At 45.6% G+C, this 26,491-nt stretch overlaps 1 protein-coding gene across 7 annotated transcripts in view; it reads right to left on the bottom strand.

Annotated features, from left to right (window-relative positions):
• Positions 1–26,491, bottom strand: part of ANKS1A (ankyrin repeat and sterile alpha motif domain containing 1A) — a 568,529-nt gene that overhangs the window by 297,945 nt on the left and 244,093 nt on the right. For all 7 annotated transcript variants that reach the window (XM_075335878.1, XM_075335880.1, XM_075335884.1 and 4 more), the window contains 3 exons: positions 25,696–25,771; positions 3,202–3,303; positions 1,373–1,462 (listed from right to left, as the gene is read on the bottom strand). In XM_075335878.1, coding sequence (XP_075191993.1) covers positions 1,373–1,462; positions 3,202–3,303; positions 25,696–25,771 — 268 coding nt within the window. The remainder of the gene's footprint in view (positions 1–1,372; positions 1,463–3,201; positions 3,304–25,695; positions 25,772–26,491) is intronic.

Here is a 26,491-nt window from a genome sequence, read left to right as displayed (position 1 = left end):
GAGAACTACTTTTGAGGTACAGTGCAAAGCTGAGACAGAAGGACCACCATATTTAACTTCAAAATTTGCTGGAATAGTTTGCGGGTGCCATGTCACATTGGCAGAGCCCCTAAGGTGTCAGAGCAGCAGAAATCCCCCACAGGTGACCCCATTTTACAAACTGCACCACTCAATTAATTCATCTAGAGATGCAGTGAGCATATTGACACTACACACCTATAATGTGTTACACAATTTCTCCTGAACGTGGCAATACTCCACATGTGACAGTGACTGTATAGTACTGTTTGGCTAAAAGAAAGGGCTAGAGAGGGAACAAGTGCTTTGGAGACGATATTTCTCTACAATAGTTTGTGGACTCCATTTGCAGAGCCACGAAGTGTCACAATAGCAGAAACCGCCTCAAGTGACCACATTTTGGTTATTACACCCCTCTTGGAATTATTCTACGGGTGTAGTGACAATTTTATCTCTAGAAAACACCAATGAATAGAAATGCAGTTAAGAAATTTAAAATTGCAAATAAGCCCCTGTAGTGCCCAGCTCCTGCTTCTGGAAACACACCCTGTAAATTAAGTGGGTCTCCAGTCCTCACTACAACAATGCCAAACATGTGGACATTAGCATTTGGATTTGAAAGCGCAGATTTTGCTGGATTTCTTTTGTGGGAGAGCCATAGCGCTTTTCAAGAGCCTAAGCTACCAGTAACGTGGAATCCCCCGATATTTCCATTAATAGATGATGTACCTGAGTGAGGACTTATTTTTTGTGGGTTAAGTTGAATGCTATTGGTGGCAATTTGGGATCAGTTTAGATTTATATTGTGCTGTAAGCTGAGCACCTACATTAGAATTTTCATCTACTTCTCCGAAATATGTGATTTGGGTGAAAACCCCAACAGTAAGTTTACATCATACGTCATGAACCCTTATCTGACTTATCTGGTGTAAACTTGCATCAAAGGTGGTGAAGGGTTTAAAATAGGACAATTTCCTGCAGAGAATGATTATCTTTTCGGCAAACTAAAAGATTATTTCACCTAACAATGGAGTGCTTTGCTTGTTCCTCAGGTGATGTCAGCCTGTTTACGTTGCACGATTATCGTGAAACAGGTGCCCCTAGAGAAGCTCATTCATGATACTTTTGCAGTGCAAAAAGAAAAATTGTTTGTTTTAGGAGATCAGCCAAGCCCCTTCTCATCTTCTCTGTCCTGTATCTAGCTGTAAAATAACTGGTTGCAGCAGGAGCATTCCTGTCTCGAGTAAAACAAAAGTTGCTAAAGCGGCAGGCTTTCAGTCAGACACCAGATAAAGATGGAGCTGATCAGCTACAGATCTAAGCAAATACGTTAGCTTAATTTATGTTACTTTACCTCCTTGAGAATCAGTACAAGTAGATGTACTAGGTAGCGGTGCAGGTTCTAGTTCTGGTTCTCTTGCTGCTGGTCTCACTGAATGGTGACCTTAAAAAAAAATATAGAAAGCGATATTAAAGCGGCTTTCTCAAGTTGTCTATTAAGCATGAAGGTTTACAGTCTCCTTCCTTTGTTGCGAAGGAAGGAGCCAATCCTTCAGTGATAATTCTGGTCAGTTTTCTTTTGCTACTGTCCTTGTTTTAAAGTCTAGACTATTATTTATATTATATTTGCACCTGGAGATAACCTTGGATTTAAACAAGCAAACAACTCAGGAAAGCAAGAGCCTTGATTTGGAGAACTGCCCTGGAAACTGCCAAAGCTGGGAGCCTTGGGCTAAGTTTACACACTGCGTTTTTGTGCGTTTTTGGCCGCTAAAAACGCACAAAAACGCACCTGCGTCCAAAAAAACGCGTCAAAACGCGCGCGTTTTTACCGCGATTTGGTGCGGTTTTGGCGGGGTTTTGCTGCATTTTTTGATCTCTGCGTTTTGCTGCGTTTTTCCAATGCAAACGCAGGAAAGAATTGACATGTCCATTTTTTTTTTTTTTTTTCAAGCTCAAAAACGCAGCTTAAAAAAAAAGTTGTGTGCGGACAGCAAAAATGAAAACTCAGACTTTGCTGGGGAAGCAAAGTCATGCAGTTTTAAGGCCAAAAACGCACAAGAAAAACGAGCAAAAACGCCGCGAAAAACGCACTGTGCGCACATAGCCTTGGATTGTAATTATGCAGGACTAATAAGAGAAGCATGGTCAAGAGTTGATGGGTTGGGAGGAGGGAGGTGAGCAGTGAACTTCTGTATAAAAACCAAAGTGCTGGAGAGAGCAGACTAAGATCTTAGGAAAAAGGGGTTTTGCAATAGATATTTATAAAGAGAATTATACCTAGCGGACAACCCCATTACCACCTCTCCTATAATGTAACTACTGCACACACTCGGCCAGTGCTGCTTCGAAACAAGCTTTACACTATGTAAAATAAAATCTCTCACAGAAGAATGTAAGCAGAGAGGTAAAGAATTTCAACACATATGTTTATTTTCAGACTGTCTAACTAAAGCAATTTAATAAGATTAAACTACCCAAAACAAAAAAAGACAGAGCTACCAAAATATTCACCATCATTCCCCATACAACAATGAGGGCACAGTACTATCAAAGTCTTTTAGTTGAGGTTATGTAAAGATTTCATTTGTATATGTCTTCACTTGGTTGTAGACATACAATTTTCACACAGTTACAAGCCTGTCCCATAGTAATACATTTTCCCTGTGTAAATTCATATTATTACACATCACTAAATTTATGGACGTCTATGATTTTTTTGCCTGTGTGGATTGGATGGGTTGCTACTGATATCTGGTGAGAACTTCATGTCAATAGCACCTTTAGAAATATATTTACTTAAAAAATTGGTGACATGTTCAATAATTATTTCACCCATTGTGTGTATCTATCTAAATACTATCACAATTCTGTGCTAATTCTAATTTAAAAAAAAAAAATCAAAGCACCATTTTAAAACTGACATGACTTTAGAATCCTTACTTGCATTGTACTAGGTGTTTGGTGCCATATGTGTACAGAAAATGGACATCCGAACACGATTACAGAAGATGTCATAAAAGATGAGCAAGAGGATTATTAGTTGGATCTTATACAACCACACTTTGATGAAGGGGAATAATAAGGACATGCAAAGCAAAATTCAAATTAAAAAACTAAAATTGCAACAAACTGCAACCAGACTATACTTCCATGCACAGGTATGTGGAATAGCTGCGTTACCCTGGATAAGTGAAGCTATTTGTTGGCTCTTTTGAGATGGCAACTCCTGTACAATGTCCAATGCGGTCATTCCCTTGTTGTCTGTTATGCTGACATCAATTCCTGTCAGTAGAAATAAATTAGATAATTAGATTACAAACAATGAAAGTAATTAGACAATCATCTGAAATATGAAAAAAACGTTTTCACTTTTTTTTTAATTTTCATATATAAATGCTAATCAAATAAACCAAAATTTAGCATTAATGTAAAGTACAGCGTGTCACAAAAAAACTTTGACAAAATCAATGGGATATATTGAAGAGATACAGTTATTACCTCAAAGTGATGCTGGTCAGAATTGTAAAATTGGGTCTGGTCAGGAAAGTGTAAACAGACTTGTGGGTAAAGGGGCTAATAATGGTTGCCCCATGACTAGTGATGGGCGAATCCGAACTGTGAAGTTCGGAGTCCGTACCAAACACCTGGTGTCCGTGCACGTACCCCGAACACCCACTTCTCAAGGAAGTCCGTGTTACTATTCGGATTCAGCAGCATGGATAAACATACATTAAAAAAAAAAAAGACGCAAAATGGCAATTAGGCTAATTATACTTAAGTTTCCATGCGGCTGAAACATTGTTTCTGGGTCAGCTCATTAAATCTTATGCATATTCACTGTTTCCCCCCGCCCACCCTCTATGACCACATCTGTGATTGGTTGCAGTCAGACCGCGCCCCCACGCTTTGTGCCGGCGTCTGTGATTGATTGCCCTCACATTAGATATCTGGGTCCCGAAAGTGGAATCTAAAAATAAATAATTGGAAAAAATGGCATATGGTCCTCATATTTAATTCCCAGCGCATATAAAGCAGACAGCTTGAGGCTACAGCCCTGAGCGGTGTACTTTATCTTGGCTGTGTATGAAAATACGAGAGACCTCAAGTGGTTTTTTGAAACAAAAAAAAAAAAATGACATACCGTATTTTTCGGACCATAAGACGCACTTTTTTTCCCCCAAAAGTTGAGCAAAAGTGGGGGGGTGCGTCTAATGGTCTGAATGTAGGGCATGGCTGCGGGGAATGAGGGTCCTACCGTGACCACGTGGGCCCGCTCATTACATATGCACACCCATCCTCCCGCCCATCTCTCAGCGCTGAAGCCGGCACTAACAGGTGGGCGGGGTGATGGGCGGGGACGCGCGCATAATTAACATCCGGCCGCATGATCACCCCTGGCAACTACAGCCTGGAGTGATCATGTGCGGCTATATTCACTGCCCCCCGCGCATCATCATCAGCACGGGGTGCAGTGAATCAATGTACTCACCGTTCCCCTGCAGCATCGCGATGTCCTCCAGTCTGCCGGCCGCAGTGTGTGGGGACTAGCGGTGCTCACAACGATGACATCATCGCTGTGCACACGTGTATCCACACAGCCGCGCCGGCAGACTGGAGGACATCGCAATGCTGCAGGGAACATGGCCGGCTCAACACGGCGCTGCTGGCACAGACAGGAGGAGCGACGCTGTGTGGAATGAGGAAAGGTGAGTGTAAACGTTTATTTTTTTGTGTGCCGCAGTATGGGGGTATATGAGCAGGATGGATGTAGGTATATGAGCAGGATAATGGGGGTAAATTAGCAGGATGATGGAGGTATATAGCAGGATGATGGGGGTATATGAGCAGGATGAAGGGGGTATATGAGCAGGATGAAGGGGGTATATGAGCAGGATGAAGGGGGTATATGAGCAGGATAAAGGGGGTATATGAGCAGGATGAAGAGGGTATATGAGCAGGATGAGGGGGGTATATGAGCAGGATGAAGGGGGTATATGAGCAGGATAAAGGGGGTATATGAGCAGGATGAAGAGGGTATATGAGCAGGATGAAGGGGGTATATGAGCAGGATGAGGGGGGTATATGAGCAGGATGAGGGGGGTATATGAGCAGGATGATGGGGGTATATGAGCAGAATGATGGGGGTATATGAGCAGGATGAGGGGGTATATGAGCAGGATGAGTGGGGTATATGAGCAGAATAATGGGGGTATATGAGCAGAATAAGGGGGGTATATGAGCAGAATGATGGGGGTATATGAGCAGAATGATGGGGGTATATGAGCAGGATGATGGCGTATATAGCAGGATGATGGCGTATATAGCAGGATGATGGCAGTATATAGCAAGATGGGGCTATACCAGGATGAGGGACAAAAATATATACACAAGGCAGGAGGATCATTACCAGGATGGGGTACCTTAATAGAGAATTTGGGGACATTACCCCCATAATAGTGGCGGCAGCAGCAGATCCTTGCCCCATAACAGTGTGTCATGACCACATTTTTTGCTTAAAATTTTCTCTAAAACCAGGGTGCGTCTTATGGTCCAGTGCGTCTTATAGTCCGAAAAATACGGTGTATATAATATAAATACATACATACATACACATAAATATATATATATATATATATATATATATATATATATATATATAAAAATAAATAATAATAATAATAATAATAATAATAATAATCTTTATTTCTATAGCGCCAACATATTCCGCGGCGCTTTACAATTCAGGAGGATCATATACAAACAAGTAACAGTTATAGAAATACAATATTTTGAGGGAAAAAAAGAAAAAAAACAACCCTGCTCGTGAGAGCTTACAATCTACAATGAGATGGGGGCGGGGTGGCAAGGTTCAAGTGCTTATTTACAATGACAATACAGCCATCTCACGGAAATGGGGGATAGATAATGGTTTCTTGGACCAGTGGGCCAGAGCCTTGAGATGCCTTTGGGTGCCATGGAGTTTGATGTGGAGTTATGTTGTGAGAAGTTGTAGAGGGACTATGTGAATCGAATCTGATTAGGGAGTGTGATAGGCCGCCCTAAAAAGATGCGTCTTTAGGGTGCGTCTGAAGCTGAGTAAGTTGTGATTTGTCCTAACTTCTTGGGGTATAGCGTTCCAGAGGGTTGGTGCAGCTCGGAAGAAGTCTTGGATCCGGGAGTGGGAGGTTCGAATCAGTGTGGATGTTAGTCGAAAGTCACTTGCAGAGCGTAGAGAACGGGTGGGGTGATAGACAGAGAGGAGGGTGGAGATGTAGGGGGGTGCCGCACTGTGGAGAGCTTTGTGGGTGAGAACAAGCAGTTTGAATTGGATCCTGTGATATATGGGCAGCCAGTGCAATGACTGGCACAGAGCAGAGGCATCCGAGTAGCGGTTAGCCAGGTAGCGGCAGGAGCGGGCAAGAGATTGTTTGTGGGAAGTGAAAGAGAGATCAGTGTCAAGTATAACCCCCAAACAGCGGGCCTGCGGCCTAGGACTTATCGTTGTGCCACACACAGAGAGGGAGATGTCAGGTTTAGGAAGGTTGGAGGATGGAGGAAAAAGAAGAAGTTCAGTTTTGGAAAGGTTAAGTTTCAGATAGAGAGCAGACATGACATTGCAAACTGCAGTCAGGCAGTCACTTGTGTTCTGTAGTACAGCGGGGGTGAGCTCAGGGGAGGAGGTATATAGCTGTGTGTCATCAGCATAAAGATGGTACTGAAAGCCAAATCTGCTGATGGTCTGTCCAATTAGGGCAGTGTAGAGGGAGAAAAGAAGAGGGCCAAGGACTGAACCTTGAGGGACCCCAACAGTGAGAGGGAGAGGAGAAGATGTGGAGCCAGCAAATGATACACTGAATGAACGGCCAGAAAGATAGGAAGAGAACCAGGAGAGCACAGTGTCCTTTAGGCCGATAGAATGGAGCAAAGAGAGAAGGAGACTGTGGTCAACAGTGTCGAAGGCGGCAGAAAGGTCAAGAAGAATAAGCAGAGAGTGGTCACCGTTACGTTTTGCTGTCAATAGGTCATTGGTCACTTTGACAAGGGCAGTTTCTGTTGAGTGTAGAGGACGGAAGCCAGACTGTAAAGGATCTAGAAGAGAGTGGGTGGAAAGGTAGCGGGTGAGGCGAGAGTAGACCAGGCGCTCCAAGAGTTTGGAGATGAAGGGGAGATTGGAGACTGGTCTGTAGTTGCTTGTGCAGGACGGATCGAAAGAAGGTTTTTTTTAATAATGGAGTAATGATAGAGTGTTTGAGGGAACAGGGGAAGATACCCGAAGAGAGAGAGAGATTGAAGATTTTAGTTAGGTGAGTGGTGACAACCGGAGAGAGGGACTGGAGTAGAGGTGTGGGGAAGGGATCAGTAGGGCAAGTGGTAGGATGAGAGGAGGATAGGAGCCTGGAGACTTCCTCCTCTGTGACTGGGTCAAATGTGGAAAGTGAGCTGGATGGGATATGGGGATGAATGGGATTCACAACGCTTGGTGGCTGGGAGCTGATCTCTTGGCGGATGTTTTCTATTTTCTCTGTAAATACGAGGCCAGGTCATCAGCATGAAGGGCTGTGACAGGGGTCTGTACTTTGGGACTGAGGAGGGAGTGAAAGGTGTCAAAGAGCTTTTGTGGATTGTTGGCAAGTGAGGAAATAAGGGTGGTGAAGTAGGTCTGTTTGGCGAGGTGAAGGGAAGAGTTGTAGGTTCTTAACATGAACTTGTAGTGGATGAAGTTTTCTGGTGTGCGGTTTTTCTTCCATAGGCGTTCGGCACTCCTGGAGCATCGCTGAAGAAGTAGAGTTTGGGATGTGAGCCAAGGCTGTTTTACTCTGTGTTTGGTCTTTCTGAAGGTGAGGGGCGCTACTTGGTCTAGTGTAGTCCTGAGTGTGTCATTGTAGTGCTTTACAGCCATATCAGGACAGGAAAGTGAGGAGATGGGGGACAGTGATGCGTGTAAAGAGTCTGAAAGCGTCTGAGAATCGATGGCCTGTAGGTTTCTGAATGTGTGATTGGTGGGAGTGTGCTGGGATGGGCAAGGGTTTGTGAGTTTGAAGGAGAGGATGTTGTGGTCAGAGAGGGGAAGAGGTGAGTTGTCAAAGTGAGAGATTGAGCAGAAGCGGATAAAGACCAGATCAAGGGTGTTACCATCTTCATGTGTCTTAGTGGATGAGAGCTGTGAGAGGCCAAGGGAGGTGGTTAGAGATAGGAGCTGGGATGCAGATGGGGAGGGGGGGCTGTTCATGGGGATGTTAAAGTCTCCTAGGATAAGGGTTGGTAACTCTGAGGACATGAAGTGCGGAAGCCAGGCTGAAAAGTGGTCAAGGAACTGGGTTGGTGAGCCTGGGGGACGGTATATGACAGCTACTCTGAGGGGAAGGGGATGGAAGAGCCTGATGGTGTGAACCTCAAAGGATGGGAATGAGAGTGATGGAGCTGGGGGGATGACCTGGAAAGTGCATTGTGGAGACAGGAGTAAACCAACTCCACCACCATGTCTGTTTCCAGGTCTTGGTGAATGGGAAAAGTGTAAACCACCGTGAGAGATGGCGGCAGGGGAAATAGTGTCAGAATCCGGAATCCAGGTTTCAGTGAGGGCTAGCAGATTAAGAGAGTTATTGAGAAAGAGGTTGTGGATGTAAGGAAGCTTGTTACATACGGACCGTGGATTCCAGAGACCACAATTAAAAGAGGGAAGTGAGGGTGTACAGGGAATGTTAATATTATCAGGGTTTCTATGGGAGGTGGGGGAGGGGGTAAAGTTGGCATGGGGTGGACCGGGATTGGGAGAGATATCACCTGATAGAAGTAGGTAGAATTCATTTTGGTTTTTCACCGTGTGCGGCTGGACTTTTTTCTCATATTACATTATATTATATATATATATATATATATATATTATATATATATATATATATATTATATATATATATATATATATATATATATATATATATATATATAATTTTTTTGAAGTAATAAAAACAAAACAAAAAAAAACAAAAACAAAAAAAAAAGCAGTGTGGAGTACCCTTCAATGTTGATATCCAGATAAGATAAAGCATATAGCTGGGGGCTTGAATTTCAGGCTAGGGAGGGATGTTTGTCCCCAGAATTGGCACATTGTAATAATCACGGGTGCAAGCGGGGAGTGGACCCACTGGGCAATAGTACACCTGAGGGGCGTGACTTTGGCGCACACCGGGTTTTCAACAGAGCCATTGATGGAGAGGATGGATTTGGCTGCCGGTAGCATCCAGGTGCCACTTGGGAGACACGGTTCTGTGACAGTTGGCTCCAGGGGTATGGACACTGACAGTCTCTGGAAAGACAGATGCAGCCGGGATGGCTGATGTGGAAACCTCGGTCACTTAGGTATGATGCTGCAGGTTTGACTGATATGGAAGCCGGTACAGCAAGTTTGGCCGATTTGGAACAATGCAGCAGCCGTTACTACAAAACACACAGGTGTAAGTAACAGCAGGAGCATAAAGGTAAGGGACCTCAACAACTAGCAATGTGTCTGTAAGAAGAAAGAATTTGCTGAGGCACCTCCCATAAGAGGAGGGTGCCCTAAATACTTAATACCTCTCAGCCATAGGCAGAGAGGCACTTCTGGGTTAGGGCACGCTGTGAGTGTGTTCACAGAGGACCTGTGCGGCATGTACAGGTCCTGGGAGCTGGCAGCAACCGGGAATTGAGCAGCCTCAGTTAAGCGACCGGGACGTGATTGAGCCAATGTCCCCACCAAGGTGGCATTAGTGTCATGGGAACTTGTAGTCGATGGATGGAAATCCAGGACCAATCCACTATGGCCTGCTATATGAAATTCCCGGGGGACCCAAAGTCCAGAAGAGCCGACTTGGTAAACCAGGTGTTGCCACATGATACAGACACTGCTATGGATTATGGTGAAGGGGACTTGCTCTCATCTAGGGTATCCTTTCTCCCACAGAACCTATGCTTAGAAGTTTCCTGGCTTTGTAGGACAGAAACGGATTAGGTGATTAGGACTTCTGCAGTAGAAGCATCCCTCTCCGGTGAGACTGATCGCTTGGCGGAGCTTTACTGGATGTACCTGATCCACCTACACTACCGTTCAAAAGTTTAGGGTCACTTAGATATTTCCTTATTTTTGAAAGAAAAGCACATTTTTTTTCAATGAAGCACACTCTACACTATACATTTTTAATGTGGTAAATGACTTCTAGCTTCAAACGTCTGGTTTTTAATGCAATATCTACATAGGGGTATAGAGGTTCATTTCCAACCACCCCCACTCCAGTGTTCTAATGGTAGATTGTGTTTGCTATGTTAGAAGGCTAATGGATGTTTAGAAGTCCCTTGAAAACCCTTGTGTAAGTATGTTAGCACAGCTGAAAACAGTTTTGCTAATTAGAGAAGCTATAAAACTGACCTTCCTTTGAGCTAGTTGAGAATCTGGAGCATTACATTGGTTGGGTCCATTAAACTCTCAAAAGGGCCAGAAATAGAGAACTTTCATGTGAAACGCGACAGTCTATTGTTGTTCTTAGAAATGAAGGATATTCCATGCGAGAAATTGCCAAGTAACTGAAGATTTCCTACAACGATGTTTACTACTCCCTTCAGAGGAGAGCACAAACAGGCTCTAACCAGAGTAGAAAGAGAAGTGGGAGGCCCCGCTGCACAACTGAGCAACAAGACAAGTACATTAGAGTCTCTAGTTTGAGAAATCGACGCCTCAAAAAGGTCCTCAACTGGCAGCTTCATTAAATAGTGTCCGTAAAATACCAGTGGCAACTTCTACAGTGCAGATGAAACTCCGGGATGCTGGCATTCAGAGCAGAGTGGTAAAGAAAAAGCCATATCGGAGACTGGCTAATAAAAGGATAAGATTAATATGGACAAAAGAACACAGACAGTGGACAGAGGAAGATTGGGAAAAAAGTGTTATAGACAGACGAATCGAAGTTGGAGGAGTTTGGATCACACAGAAGAACATTTGTGAGACGCATAAGAACTGGAAAAATGCTGGAAGAGTGTCTGACGCTGTCAATGGAGGTAATGTGATGGTCTGGGGTTGCTTTGGTGCTGGTAAAGTGAGATATTTGTACAAGGTAAAAGGGATTTTGAATAAAGAAGGCTATAACTCCATTTTGCAACGCCATGCCATACATGGGGAACAGCACTTGCTTGGAGCCAATTTCATCCTACAACAGGACAATATAGACAGCAAATAAGAGGCTGTCAGCATGCGTTCCACATTATTCTCCATCCAGGAAGCGGACGCACATCCGAATCTCGCATAGCAATGAACCGGAAGTGTGTCACGCCTAGGGCGGGCGCTGCTCTGCGATACCACGCAGGCTCCTTCCGTGGACCTAGCGTTCTTCACATTGGTGAACCATATGTATTTTATACTTGATACCTGTTTTTAATTTTTTGGAATAAAAGTCTTTGATTTTATAAGTCCTCTGGACGAAGTTGCTAGAATATCTCTAAAGAATTGTGTCTACAAGAGATTATCCGGAATCTAAGTTCCCTGCACCGCCCAGGATTGATTGAACTCCTCCAGACACTGCATGTGCTATGGTTCGGTGAGCTGACATATTTTGTTTTTTCTATGGGCTGAGGAAGAGTCTTGGAAAAAACGGGTCATGGCGCAATGGGTCTCTGGAAAGAATGAGCCAAACGCAATGACCTCGTCTCTCGGTTCGCCTCTCTGGATCGTTGTTGGAACCTGAGGTTGATGCAGATAGCCAGCGATACCAGGTCGCCCAGAGTAGGAGGCACACCTCGACTTGCCAGCTCCTCCTTAATCCTATTAGACAATCCTTCCCAGAATGCAGCCACCAATGCTTCATTATTCCAGCTCCGTTCGGAGGACAGGATGCGGAAACAAACGGTATACTAACCTACGGTGAGACTCCCCAGGAGGAGTCAAAGTGAAGATGCTGCGGAGAAGACTTAGCCCGTTTCGTTGAAACACCTTGCAGAACTCTAGAAAGATCTGCAGGTTGTGCACGATAGGATCACTCCTTTTCCATAACGGACTAATCAGGCAAGAGCATCACCAGTGCAACATCATTAAGGCCACTTTAGCCTGGTCCAAGATGAACTGATTGGACAAAGATTCCAAGTGAAAGGAGCAACGATTTATGAAAACCCTGCATTGTTGGGGATCGTCGTCAAAATGTGGAGGAGTAAACTACTAAAAACCAGAGCTTGGAGCTGAATTTACAGCCATAGAAACCACAGCTGGAGCAGAGGTAGATGGAGATGCTTGTGTCAAGGCGTGCAGACAGCTGTACACCGACTGCAGATGTGTCAGAATCCGGTCCTGTTATTCTTACTCCTGGACCAATTCTTGCCACAGAGTGTGACTTTGGCGCACACCGGGTGCTGAGACAGCTGGCCACGGGGGTATGGATACTGACAGTCTCTGATAAGACACTTACAGCCAGGACCGCAGATGCGGCAGGCCTGGTTGGTTTGGAATGATGCAGCAAGAGCGGTCAGCGCAGCAGGTTCGGCTGATATGGAACGATGCAGCAGCTGATACAAAAGGCATGTCCGATATGGAATGATGCAGCAGCAGTGGTTGGTACAGCAGGTTTGGCAATATGGAACTATGCAGCAGCAGCGGCTGGTACTAAGAACAAACAGATATAAGTAACAACAGCAGCACATAAGTAAGGGACTTTAACAACTAGCAACGCGTCTCTAAGATTAGCGCCCAGGCACCTCCTAAAAGGGTAGGGTGCACTATATACCTAGAGCCTCACAGACATTGGCTGACAGGAACTTCCAGATTAGGGTACACTAACTCTTTAAGAATACATGCACACGCCCAACGTGTGCTTCAAGGAGACTTGTGAGTCAAGCACAGGTCCTAAGAGCTGGCAGAAGGAACCGGGAACGAAGCAGCCGGGAAGGCGAGTGTGCTGATGTCCCTGCCTGTGGAGATGGGCAGGAGAGTGCGGGGATACCGGTGGTGGCAAAACACGCATGCATTAGATGTGCTAATCTTAGCGCTTACTCGGATCATCCCGATTGCCCTTAAGTGGTGGCAATTGAAGTAATATAAAAGGTTAATGACGGCTGTGATTTGTCAAAAAACACAGCTACCATGAAGTCCTGGAATAGTAATGGTTAGGTATCTATGAGACACCCTCCATTGCAAATTGTGTAAGTAAAAAGAAAAAACACAAAACACAGATAAGTTCTTGAATTAAAAAAACAAACAAAAACAAAACAATGAAGACTGAATGCAGGCTTATCTTCCGGGCAGCACACGCTCCATAGCCCGGAAGATAGAAGATATAAAAGAGGATTTTTCCAAAACGACCTCTCATCCAGGAGGCTACTTTCAGCTCAATGGTACCTCAATTTGCTCCCCTACATATACAGTTTACACTAATATTCTAAAACACATACCCCATCTTTCATCCCACATGATCATAAAAATCATTCTCACTCTTTATCCTGTCCCTTTCAGCTTAGGGCGCTTCCACACTTGCGTTGTGTGGCATCCATTACAATGCGTTGTGTGACGAATGTGACGGATGCCTTGCAAATAGTGTGATAATAAAGGCAACGGATTCCTGTGAAATAACGCATTGCGCTAAGTTTTCTAGCTGCGAGAGAGACTCGATCATCATCACACACGCAGGCACTACTGCACCCATCATCACCTCACACAGCACGGCACTACCGCCCCCCATCATCACCGCACACGCAGGCACTACTGCACCCATCAAAACCGCACACACAACTGCACTACCGCCCCCATCATCACCGCACACCCCAGCACTATTGCACCCATCATCACCACACACACCCCGGCACTACTGCACCAATCTTCATCACTGCACACATCCCGGCACTACCGCCCCCATTATCACCGCACACGCAGGCACTACTGCAACCATCGTCACCACACACACCCCGGCACTACCCCACCTATCATCACCGCACACGCAGGCACTACCGCACCAATCACCGCACACACACAGACATTACCTCAGTGACGTCCCTGCTGACAGTGCGACTCCCTTCAGTTGCTGCGTGAAGCTGAAAGAGAGCAGCGTTGTTCTACCGCCGCTCCTGCCAGCTTCATGTAGCAAACCTGGATGCGTCGCGGAACCTCGTGTGGATTACGCCGGACATGGAGGGATATTTGAGAATTTTAACAAAGTGGTGAAAGAGGGTGTTTTGTCTTTTATTCCAAATAAAGTATTTTTTCAGATGTGTTTATTTACTTTCACTTACAGGTTAATCATGGAATGTGTCTCATAGACGCCTGCCATGATTAACCTAGGACTTAGTGGCAGCTATGGGCTGCCATTAACTCCTTATTACCTTGATTGCCACCGCACCAGGGCAATTCGGGATGAGTCGGGTAGAGTCCCGGGACTGTCGCATCTAATGGATGGGGCAATTCCGAGAGTCTCCTGACTGATTTTTTAGGCTGGGGGGCTCCCCATAACGTGGGGCTCCCCATCCTGAGAATACCAGCCTTCAGCCGTGTAGCTTTACCTTGGCTGGTATCAAAATTGGGGAGGACCGCACGTCGTTTTTTTTTAATTATTTATTGTACTGCATGATATAGACCTGCCCACCGGTGGCTGTGATTGGTTGCAGTGAGACAACTGTCGATCAGCGTGGGGGCATGTCTGACTGCAACCAATCATAGGAGCCGGTGGGCGGGGAAAGCAGTCAAGACGAGATAGAATAATGAGCGTCCAGCATTTTCAAAAGCAGGAGAAGCCGCCAGAGGAGTGTGACAGCCGTGCAGCGCCGCAGATCGGTGATCGGTGAGTATGAGAGAGGGGGTGAGAGGGGGGAGAGAGACCAGGAGTGATTTTAAACGATTTAGATCGTTCTGCTGGACATGCTGAGCATGCGCAGTAGAACGTGATGGAATCCGTCAGCGGATTCCGCCGCTTAGTGCATTGCGGCGGAATCCACCCCCCATAGACAATCATTAGACACCTTGGCGGATTCTAACAGAATCCGTCAAAGTGCGTTATTTTAACGACCCAAAAAACACTACATGCAGTGTTCCCTCCGCCCGACGCTGCGTCAAAATAACGACTCAGCGTCGTCCAGCGGATGCAACGAAGACACTTGCGTTACAGTGCATTGTCCATACAAGTCTATGGAGAACAGCACAGTGCGTTAACGGACTGCGCTATTCTCCAAAGCGGCGGATTGCGCTAAACTCAAGTGTGAAAGCGGCCTTACCTCTCACTTTTCATTTCGTCTTTCTTTTCTTCTCCCCCCCCTCCTTTTTTTCTTTCCCCGTTTTTCTTCCGTCATACATATTTTACTAACATCTAAACTATGTTTGTTCTGTGAATTAAATATTGTTCAATATGTAAGAAATATTTTTCACAGTTTTTCACTTTTTGGAAAATTCCTTTGTATTGTATACAAATTTTAAATTTTTGTTTTGTATATTCAAATCATATATTGATCTTTATGTTATCTTTGTATACAGTGCTACTGAGGAAGGTCCATATTGAACCGAAAACGTTCTGTTATGCACATTAAATAAATATACGTGGCAGCCAATTTTGGGAGTGCCTTGTATGCTTCTGTTGACATGCCTTGGAACCTGACCCCAACTTTTACTATCATGTGCACGGAGGAAGTGCCATTTACTTCTTGTTGCTACCTGTATGTCCATATTAATAAATTCAAAACTCAAAAGGGTGACATTCTCTTTAACCCCTTCACTCCTGGGGAAATTTTCCATTTTTCATTTCTGTTTTTTCCTGCCCTTCTTCCAAGAGCCATAACTTTTTAATTTTTCCTTCAACATAGCCATATGAGGGATTGTTTTCTGACGGCTGAGTTGTACTGTTGAACGACACCATTACGTCTGCCCCATATTGTACTGGAAAAGAGGAAAAAAAATTCAAGTGCGGTGAAATTGCAAATGAAGTGCAACTGCACGATTGTTTTGGGTTTTTTTTTTTAATTTACAGTCTTCACCATTTTGAAAAACTGACATGATTCCCGAAGTCAGAAGGAGTTTGTAGATACCAAACATGTTTAGTTTTACATTTATTTAAGTGGTGGAAAAAAAAAGTGAGAATTTTGTATAATAAAAAAAAAAAAAAACGCTTTTGTCGCCATTTCCCAAGATCTCTAGCGTTCTCAGTTTTCAGGATCTGGGGCCCAGTGATGACTTATTTTTTGAGTCTTGAGTTGGTGTTTTAAATTTTACAGTTTTTGCATAGATACGATGTTTTGATCACCTGTTATATAAATTTAATGCAATGATGCGGCAACCAAAAAACTGTGATTTTGTAGTTTAGAAATTTTTTTCTCACTATGCCGTGCACTGATCAGATCAATTCATTTTATATTTTGAAAGATAGGGCATTTCTGAACTCTGCAATTATTATTGTTTTATTAACAATGGGGCAAAGTAGGGAGTTTTGAGCTTTCAGATTTTTTTTTTTTTTTTTACATATAGGAAAAAATATCTATACTATATATTATATACACATATATACATACGCATGTATATATATATATATATATACAGTTAGGTCCAGAAATATTTGGACAGTGACACAAGTTTTGTTATTTTAGCTATTTACAAAAACATGTTCAGAAATACAATTATATATATAATATGGGCTGAAAGTGCACACTCCCAGCTGCAATATGAGAGTTTTCACATCCAAATCGGAGAAAGGGTTTAGGAATCATAGCTCTGTAATGCATAGCCTCCTCTTTTTCAAGGGACCAAAAGTAATTGGACAAGGGACTCTAAGGGCTGCAATTAACTCTGAAGGCGTCTCCCTCGTTAACCTGTAATCAATGAAGTAGTTAAAAGGTCTGGGGTTGATTACAGGTGTGTGGTTTTGCATTTGGAAGCTGTTGCTGTGACCAGACAACATGCGGTCTAAGGAACTCTCAATTGAGGTGAAGCAGAACATCCTGAAGCTGAAAAAAAAGAAAAAATCCATCAGAGAGATAGCAGACATGCTTGGAGTAGCAAAATCAACAGTCGGGTACATTCTGAGAAAAAAGGAATTGACTGGTGAGCTTGGGAACTCAAAAAGGCCTGGGCGTCCACGGATGACAACAGTGGTGGATGATCGCCGCATACTTTCTTTGGTGAAGAAGAACCCGTTCACAACATCAACTGAAGTCCAGAACACTCTCAGTGAAGTAGGTGTATCTGTCTCTAAGTCAACAGTAAAGAGAAGACTCCATGAAAGTAAATACAAAGGGTTCACATCTAGATGCAAACCATTCATCAATTCCAAAAATAGACAGGCCAGAGTTAAATTTGCTGAAAAACACCTCATGAAGCCAGCTCAGTTCTGGAAAAGTATTCTATGGACAGATGAGACAAAGATCAACCTGTACCAGAATGATGGGAAGAAAAAAGTTTGGAGAAGAAAGGGAACGGCACGTGATCCAAGGCACACCACATCCTCTGTAAAACATGGTGGAGGCAACGTGATGGCATGGGCATGCATGGCTTTCAATGGCACTGGGTCACTTGTATTTATTGATGACATAACAGCAGACAAGAGTAGCCGGATGAATTCTGAAGTGTACCGGGATATACTTTCAGCCCAGATTCAGCCAAATGCCGCAAAGTTGATCGGACGGCGCTTCATAGTACAGATGGACAATGACCCCAAGCATACAGCCAAAGCTACCCAGGAGTTCAAGAGTGCAAAAAAGTGGAACATTCTGCAATGGCCAAGTCAATCATCAGATCTTAACCCAATTGAGCATGCATTTCACTTGCTCAAATCCAGACTTAAGACGGAAAGACCCACAAACAAGCAAGACCTGAAGGCTGCGGCTGTAAAGGCCTAGCAAAGCATTAAGAAGGAGGAAACCCAGCGTTTGGTGATGTCCATGGGTTCCAGACTTAAGGCAGTGATTGCCTCCAAAGGATTCGCAACAAAATATTGAAAATAAAAATATTTTGTTTGGGTTTGGTTTATTTGTCCAATTACTTTTGACCTCCTAAAATGTGGAGTGTTTGTAAAGAAATGTGTACAATTCCTACAATTTCTATCAGATATTTTTGTTCAAACCTTCAAATTAAATGTTACAATCTGCACTTGAATTCTGTTGTAGAGGTTTCATTTAAAATCAAATGTGGTGGCATGCAGAGCCCAACTCGCGAAAATTGTGTCACTGTCCAAATATTTCTGGACCTAACTGTATATATATGTGTATCTATATATATAATTGCCTTATTCTGTCTGTCTGTCTGTCTGTCTGTCTATCTGTCTGTCTGTCTGTCTCTGTCATGCTCCGAAATTGTGTCCTTACGGTGACACAAAGCTGATTGGCCGCTGGGCTCGCCATGGCCCCGCCCCCCCACACGGATTGGCCTCTCGCCCCGGCTCTCTGCAGACCCCGCCCCCCTCACGCAATGCACGCTCGCTGTGGCCCAACTGACACGGGGCTCCGATTCCCAGGTGAGTACACACACATCAGATCACACTCACTCTCACACTCACTCTCACACATCACATCCACACATCACAACATGCTGGGATATCGCTTGCTTCTACACCGGCTCCGTCAGGATCCCGGCAGCGCCAGACATAACCTTGCGATGCTGGGATCTTGACGGAGGCCGTGAAAGCTGGTAACCATTATACACATCGGGTAACTAAGGCCCCTTGGTTACCCGATGTGTATCATAGTTACCAGTGTACACCGGCTCACACTCTCACACACATCACATCGCATCCACACATCAAGGTCCTGCAGCTGCAGAACATACATAACATAACAGCACACACACACACATACACACACACAAATCAGATCACACTCACTCACATACACACATCACATCGCATCCACATACTCACAACATCCTGGGATATCGCTTGCTTCTCGGCAGCGATACTGTGCTGTTGTGAGCTTCCAGGACCTGCCGGGAGGATCACATGGCCAGAAGCATGTGATATCCCCGGATGTTGTGAGTATCAGCGCGTATGTGCAATATCGTCAGTGTCTGTGTGTGTGAGTGTATGCGATCGGGTGTGTGTGTGAGTGGATGCGATCGGGTGTGTGTGTGAGTGGATGCGATCGGGTGTGTGTGTGAGTGTATGCGATCGGGTGTGTGTGTGAGTGTATGCGATCGGTTGTGTGTGTGAGTGGATGCGATCGGTTGTGTGTGTGAGTGGATGCGATCGGTTGTGTGGGTGAGTGGATGCGATCGGTTGTGTGGGTGAGTGGATGCGATCGGGTGTGGGTGAGTGTCGGCAGAGGAGCACGGCGTGCTGGAGGAGGCTGGGAGCAGAGAGGCTGATCTTGGGGAAGGCTGGGAGGGGGGGGCTGATGCTCAGGGAGGCTGGAAGGAGAGAGGCTGAGCAAACGTGCTCCATCCGCCATACTGCGCACTCCCCATCGTGCTGCATCCCCCATGCTGCGCACTCCCAAACGTGGTCCATCCGCCATGCTGCGCACTCCCAAACGTGGTCCATCCGCCATGCTGCGCACTCCCAAACGTGCTCCATCCGCCATGCTGCGCACTCCCAAACGTGCTCCATCCGCCATACTGCGCACTCCCCATCGTGCACCATCCGGCATGCTGCGCACTCCTAAGCGGATGGAGCATGATGGGGGGTGCGCAGCATGGCGGATGGAGCACGTTTGGGAGTGCGCAGCATGGCGGATGGAGCACGTTTGGGAGTGCGCAGCATGACGGATGGAGCACGTTTGGGAGTGCGCAGCATGACGGATGGAGCATGTTTGGGAGTGCGCAGCATGCCGGATGGTGCACGATGGGGAGTGCGCAGTATGGCGGATGGAGCACGTTTGGGAGTGCGCAGCATGGCGGATGGAGCACGTTTGGGAGTGCGCAGCATGGCGGATGGACCACGTTTGGGAGCGCGCAGCATGGCGGATGGAGCACGTTTGGGAGTGCGCAGCATGGCGGATGGAGCACGTTTGGGAGTGCGCAGCATGGCGGATGGAGCACGTTTGGGAGTGCGCAGCATGCCGGATGGTGCACGATGGGGAGTGCGCAGTATGGCGGATGGAGCACGTTTGGGAGTGCGCAGCATGGCGGATGGAGCACGTTTGGGAGTGCGCAGCATGGCGGATGGAGCACGTTTGGGAGTGCGCAGCATGGCGGATGGAGCACGTTTGGGAGTGCGCAGCATGGCGGATGGAGCACGTTTGGGAGTGCGCAGCATGGCGGGTGGAGCACGTTTGGGAGTGCGCAGCATGGCGGATGGAGCATGATAGGGGGTGCGCAGCATGGCGGATGGAGCACGTTTGGGAGTGCGCAGCATGGCGGATGGAGCACGTTTGGGAGTGTGCAGCATGGCGGATAGAGCACGATGGGGAGTGCGCAGCATGGCGGATGGAGCACGTTTGGGAGTGCGCAGCATGGGGGATGCAGCACGATGGGGAGTGCGCAGTATGGCGGATGGAGCACGTTTGGGAGTGCGCAGCATGGCGGATGGACCACGTTTGGGAGTGCGCAGCATGGCGGATGGAGCACGTTTGGGAGTGCGCAGCATGGGGGATGCAGCACGATGGGGGGTGCGCAGCATGGGGGATGGAGCACGATGGGAGGTGCACACCTCCCCCCAACACACACACACACGCGCACTGCACAACACACACACACTAGGAATCACAAACAACGCCCTACACAGACACCCACACACACAGGCAACGCTGCACACACAAATATACGCACATACTGCACAACACACACATTGCTCAAAACATACCTCCCCCCAAAACACACCACACCCACACAAACCGCACAACACACACACACACACAACGCTACAGACACACAGCGCTCCACAAACCGCAACACACGCAACACACATACAACACCGCTCTCACCCCCCGCGACACTCAGAACATGTACAGCGCCCTACACAAACACTTGGTAACTACACACAACAACATCTATATATATAACAAAAATCATACATGAACTACACAATACGTAAATTCTAGAATACCCGATGCGTAGAATCGGGCCACCTTCTAGTATATATATATGTGTATATAGATTATATATTATATATATATATATATATATATATACACACATATACAGATATACCGTATTTTTCACTTTATAAGACGCACTTTTCCTCCCCAAATTTTGGGAGGAAAATGGGGGGTGCGTCTTATAAAGCGGTAGCGGGGGGGGGGGGGGGCGATCGGGCGGGTGCCTGTGGCTGCATGCAAGCGCCCGGGTACCTGTACTTGCATGCAGCGGCAGCCGGGTACCCGTGGCTGTGTACGGGCGGCAGCGGGTGCTGTGTGGGGTCGGCAGCCAGGTACCTGTGCTTGCATGCGGTGGCAGACGGGTACCCATGGCTGTGTGCGGGCGGCAGCCGGGTGCTGTGTGCGAGCGGCAGTCGGGTGCCCGTGCAGGTACTCGGCTGCCGCCCTCACACAGTCACCCATCTGCCGCCCGCACACAGCCATGGGTACCCGGCTGCCACCGCACGCAAGCACAGGTACCCGGCGGCTTGTACGCAGAGTGGGCGGGCAGCTGTGCATGCGGGGCGGGCGGCTGTGCAGCTTACCAGTTGTCCGCGGTCCCACTTTCAAATGATGGCGCCGGTGGAGCTCTTGGATGAGAGCTCCATCTGCGCACGCGCTGCTCCGGGAGTCAGCGCGTGCGCAGATGGAGCCCTTGGATGAGAGCTCCATCTGCGCATGCGTCGCTCCGGGCGCCATTACTTGAATCGGGACCGCGGACACACTCCACCACTGAGCCGTCGCCGCCGTTCCCACTACTGAGCCGCCGCTGCCACCACTGAACCGGGACCGCGGACACACGCCACCACTGAGCAGTCCCTGCCGCTGCCACCACTGAGCAGTTGCCGCCGCTCCCACCACTGAGCCGGGACCGCGGACACACGCCACCACTGAGCAGTCCCTGCCGCTGCCACCACTGAGCAGTCCCTGCCGCTGCCACCACTGAGCAGTTGCCGCCGCCACTGCCACCACTGAATCGGGACCGCGGACACACGCCACCACTGAGCAGTCCCTGCCACCACTGAGCAGTCGCCGCCGCCGCTGCCACCACTGAACCGGGACCGCGGACACTCACTGCACCGGCCTGCTGCACGGCTCACACGCCACGGCTGCTGCCGCCACCACGGACCCCACGGATCCTGCCACCGCGGACGCCACCGCGCCTGCAACCACGGCACCTGCAACCACGGACCCCGCTGCCACTGACCTGCCGCGCCTGCCAGCACAACCTGTGCCTCCTGTGACCCCGCTTCACCACCACTGCTGCCCCCCTCCGGTAAGAGAACACCGGAGTATAAGACGGACCCCATTTTTCTTTTTTTTACCTTTTTTATGTCTAAGTTTGGGGTGCGTCTTATATTCCGGTGCGTCTTATAAAGCGAAAAATACGGTATATATATACATACATACACACATACACATATACATACATACATACATACAGTCATATGAAAAAGTTTAGGCACCCCTATTAATGTTAACCTTTTTTCTTTATAACAATTTGGGTTTTTGCAACAGCTATTTCAGTTTCATATATCTAATAACTGATGGACTAGTAATATTTCTGGATTGAAATGAGGTTTATTGTACTAACAGAAAATGTGCAATCCGCATTTAAACAAAATTTGACCGGTGCAAAAGTATGGGCACCTCAACATAAAAGTGACATTAATATTTTGTAGATCCTCCTTTTGCAAAAATAACAGCCTCTAGTCGCTTCCTGTAGCTTTTAATGAGTTCCTGGATCCTGGATGAAGGTATATTTGACCATTTCAGTTTACAAAACAATTCCAGTTCAGTAAAGTTTGATGGTCGCCGAGCATGGACAGCACGCTTCAAATCATCCCACAGATTTTCAATGATATTCAGGTCTGGGGACTGGGATGGCCATTCCAGAACATTGTAATTGTTCCTCTGCATGAATGCCTGAGTAGATTTGGAGCGGTGTTTTGGATCATTGTCTTGCTGAAATATCCATCCCCTGCGTAACTTCAACTTCGTCACTGATTCTTGCACATTATTGTCAAGAATCTGCTGATACTGAGTTGAATCCATGCGACCCTCAACTTTAACAAGATTCCTGGTGCCGGCATTGGCCACACAGCCCCAAAGCATGATGGAATCTCCACCAAATTGTACTGTGGGTAGCAAGTGCTTTTCTTGGAATGCCTTGTTTTTTGGCGCCCAATTATCACATCACAGGACAGCCGATGGTGGCGGACAACGGCTCGATCCCTGCCGGAGTGCTTTAGATCGTGCTGTCAGAGTTTGACAGTGCCATCTAAGGGGTTAAGAGGTGCGGGTTGGATTAGCAATCCATCCGTGCCCGTTAGCTGAACATGTCTGCTGATCAGATGTGAGCTCGCACAAACAGTAAAGGTACGTCCTTGGTGGTGAAGGTGTTAAAGGAATGGGTCGAATGCAGTACCAAGACAGATTATTAAACTTTGGGTTATTCAGTTTGGAAAAACGAAGGCTTAGGGGCGATCTTATTACAATGTACAAATATGAGGGGACAGTACAGAGCTCTCTCTAAAGATCTTTTTACACCAAGGTCTGGGACAAGGGGACATCCCCTACAGATATAGGAAAGGAGGTTTATTCATAATCACAGATGCAAATTCTTTACTGTAAGAGCAGTGAGACTATGGAACGCTCTTCCAGATAGTATTCTAATAGTTGATTTATTACTAAAATGTAAGAGAGGCCTGTGTGTCTTTCTTGAAAAAAGATAATGTTACTGGTTACGTGCACTACATTCTGTGATGAGGCGTTGATCCAAGGAATTAGTCTGATCACTGTATATGGAGTCGGGAAGGATTTTTTTCCCTAATGTGGAGCTTACTGTCTACCGCATGCGGTTTTTGCATTCCTCTTGATCAAGTTAGGTTATGGGTTAAACTCGATGGACTTAAGTCTACCTACAACCTTAAAAAACTATGAAAAATAACTGGATAAACGAACAATTACACGTGTACATTTTATGTTATTTTTGGCAGCCATCTCCAGTGGCCTCTATTTAAGTGGATCTTTTGTCCTTTAGTTTTGTCTTTAGCAAATGAAAACCATGCTCATTTGGGTTAAGCTAAGGTGACTGATTTGTGAATTGAAGAATATTCCATTATTAAAGTTTGCTTAAATCGTGTTTTGGTCACCATGATCTCCACTGTGAGGTCCTGTCTGAAGTGCAGTAATATGACAATCTTAGCAGAATGTAAAGCTGTAGACATTTTACAATTCGTCATGCAACTTCTATCCATTGTAAAATCATCAGTAATCATCACGGACCAAGTTCTATTAGCAGCCATACACGCCCATGCCATGACGCCAACACCATGTTTTAGATAATTTGTGATGTCAAATTCCACTTCCTTCCTTTCCTTCTTGCTCTTCTCATTATTCTGGTAAAAATTAATCTAGGTTTTATTTGTCCCTTTGATCTCACTCCAGAATTTAGAAAACATGACACTTTGCTAGAAAACAACTAAAAAATCTCCTGTTACCAGTGTTGTATCTTGGATAAACCATCTATATGGTAGACAATGACAAAGATGCAACCACCTCCAAGTATTTTTGCTTTGATTAAGTGCAGTGAAAAGTTTGTTGTTTTTTTAATTGAAGGGGTTATCCCACAAAGTATATTTTAACCAATAGAAACGGATATAATAATTTTCACAATTGGATGTGTTTAATATTAAATGTTCCTGTGCTGAGATAATCTTATATAAGTGCCCCTGCTATGTACTGTGTAATGGCCGTGTCTGACCGTACAGGGAGATGGTCTGATCATGCCACAGCTCCTGGGCAGGGGAGAAAGAAAAAAAAAAAAAGCATATAAATATAACAGCACAAGATTGCTAATTATTCTGTGAGATAAAGCATTTTAAAAATAACAGGCAGAGATATGGTCAACCTCACAAAAATAATAAGCAGTGATTCCATGCTGTGCTATCTCTAGGTTTTCTTTTGTGTCCTTCCCTGCCCAGGAGATGTGGTATGATCAGACACATTCATTACACAGTACCTAGGAGAGACACATTTATTATCACATATTACAGAATAGGAACATTTTTTTTTTTTTTTTTTAAACATCCAATTGTGGAAATTATTATTATTCCAAGATCTATTGATTGTGGGGAAACCTCTTTTAAGAAAAAAATATCTCCGTCTTCTGTGTTCTTTCAGGCCTTTTGGCGATGCTAAGTTTGCCAGTGATTTCCTTTTTCAAAACGGAATAAGTTGTACATTTAGACATTACTAAACTTTTAGATATTTGAATCACTTTTTAATTTTCATTGCATTTCTCGCCACCCACTCCACAAAAACAAGAAAAAAATATCAATGAGGTAATAAGCCAAACTAGAATTAAAATTTTTAGTTTTCAGTGAATTCTTCAATTATTGGGTTTGTGAAAATGGAAGAACAACTTAACAACGTCACTGCAGTCAGCAGCTGCACAGACAGCCAAACTCACCAGAGCGAAGGCCGCGGTGGGTTTAACGTTCGTGTCTGTGAATGTAGACAAGTTCACTGCCCTCTTTGTTTTTAACAAATTCAAGTAAAATATGAAATAGCCACATTAAGTTTACAAATCCCAGAAAAATTTAGAGCTATGAAAATATATAAACAAAGAAAACTACTAACGGTACAGTTCATATCAAGTACTAATATAAATAAGTTAATAACCTGCATCTAAAAGGACTTGAACAACATCAGCCTTTCCAAACAATGCAGCTTCATGTAATGCACTTCCTTTTTCTGTCTGAAAAAAAAGCAAAAAAGAATTAAAGAGGTTGTCCACTATTGAGACAACCCATTTTTATTCCCCATGTGCACCCCCATAAAAATAACGAAGCCAATACTCTCCTTCGATGCCAGGCGGTTGCAGCCATGTTGGAACTCGTACTCCTGGGGCCCATATGACATTATGACATGCAAGCCCCACTACAATCACCTACGGTTTCTTCTACCTGCCTTCATACGGCTAATCAATTAACAGAAAGTGAGTGATGGCCGCCCCTTATTTCTTGTTACCGTATTTTTCGGACTATAAGACGCACCCTGGTTTTAGAGGAGGAAAATAAAATTTTAACCAAAAAATGTGGTCATGACACACTGTTATGGGGCGCGAATCTGCTGCTGACACTGTTATGGGGGTAATGGCCCCAAATTCTCTACTAAGGTACCCCTACTCATATACCCCCATCCATCCTGCTTATATACCCCCATCCATCCTGCTCATATACCCCCACCCATCCTGCTCATATACCCCCCCATCCATCCTGCTCATATACCCCCATTTTGCTATATAACCCCCATCCTGCTCATATACCCCATCCTGCTCATATACCCCATACTGCTCATAATATACCCCCATCCATCCTGCTCATAATATACCCCCATCCATCCTGCTCATAATATACCCCATCCATCCTGCTCATAATATACCCCCATCCATCCTGCTCATAATATACCCCAATCC

The sequence above is a fragment of the Anomaloglossus baeobatrachus genome, chromosome 2 (genome assembly GCF_048569485.1).
Source record: "Anomaloglossus baeobatrachus isolate aAnoBae1 chromosome 2, aAnoBae1.hap1, whole genome shotgun sequence".
NCBI lineage: Eukaryota > Metazoa > Chordata > Amphibia > Anura > Aromobatidae > Anomaloglossus > Anomaloglossus baeobatrachus.
This window is presented reverse-complemented; position numbering and strand designations above follow the sequence as displayed.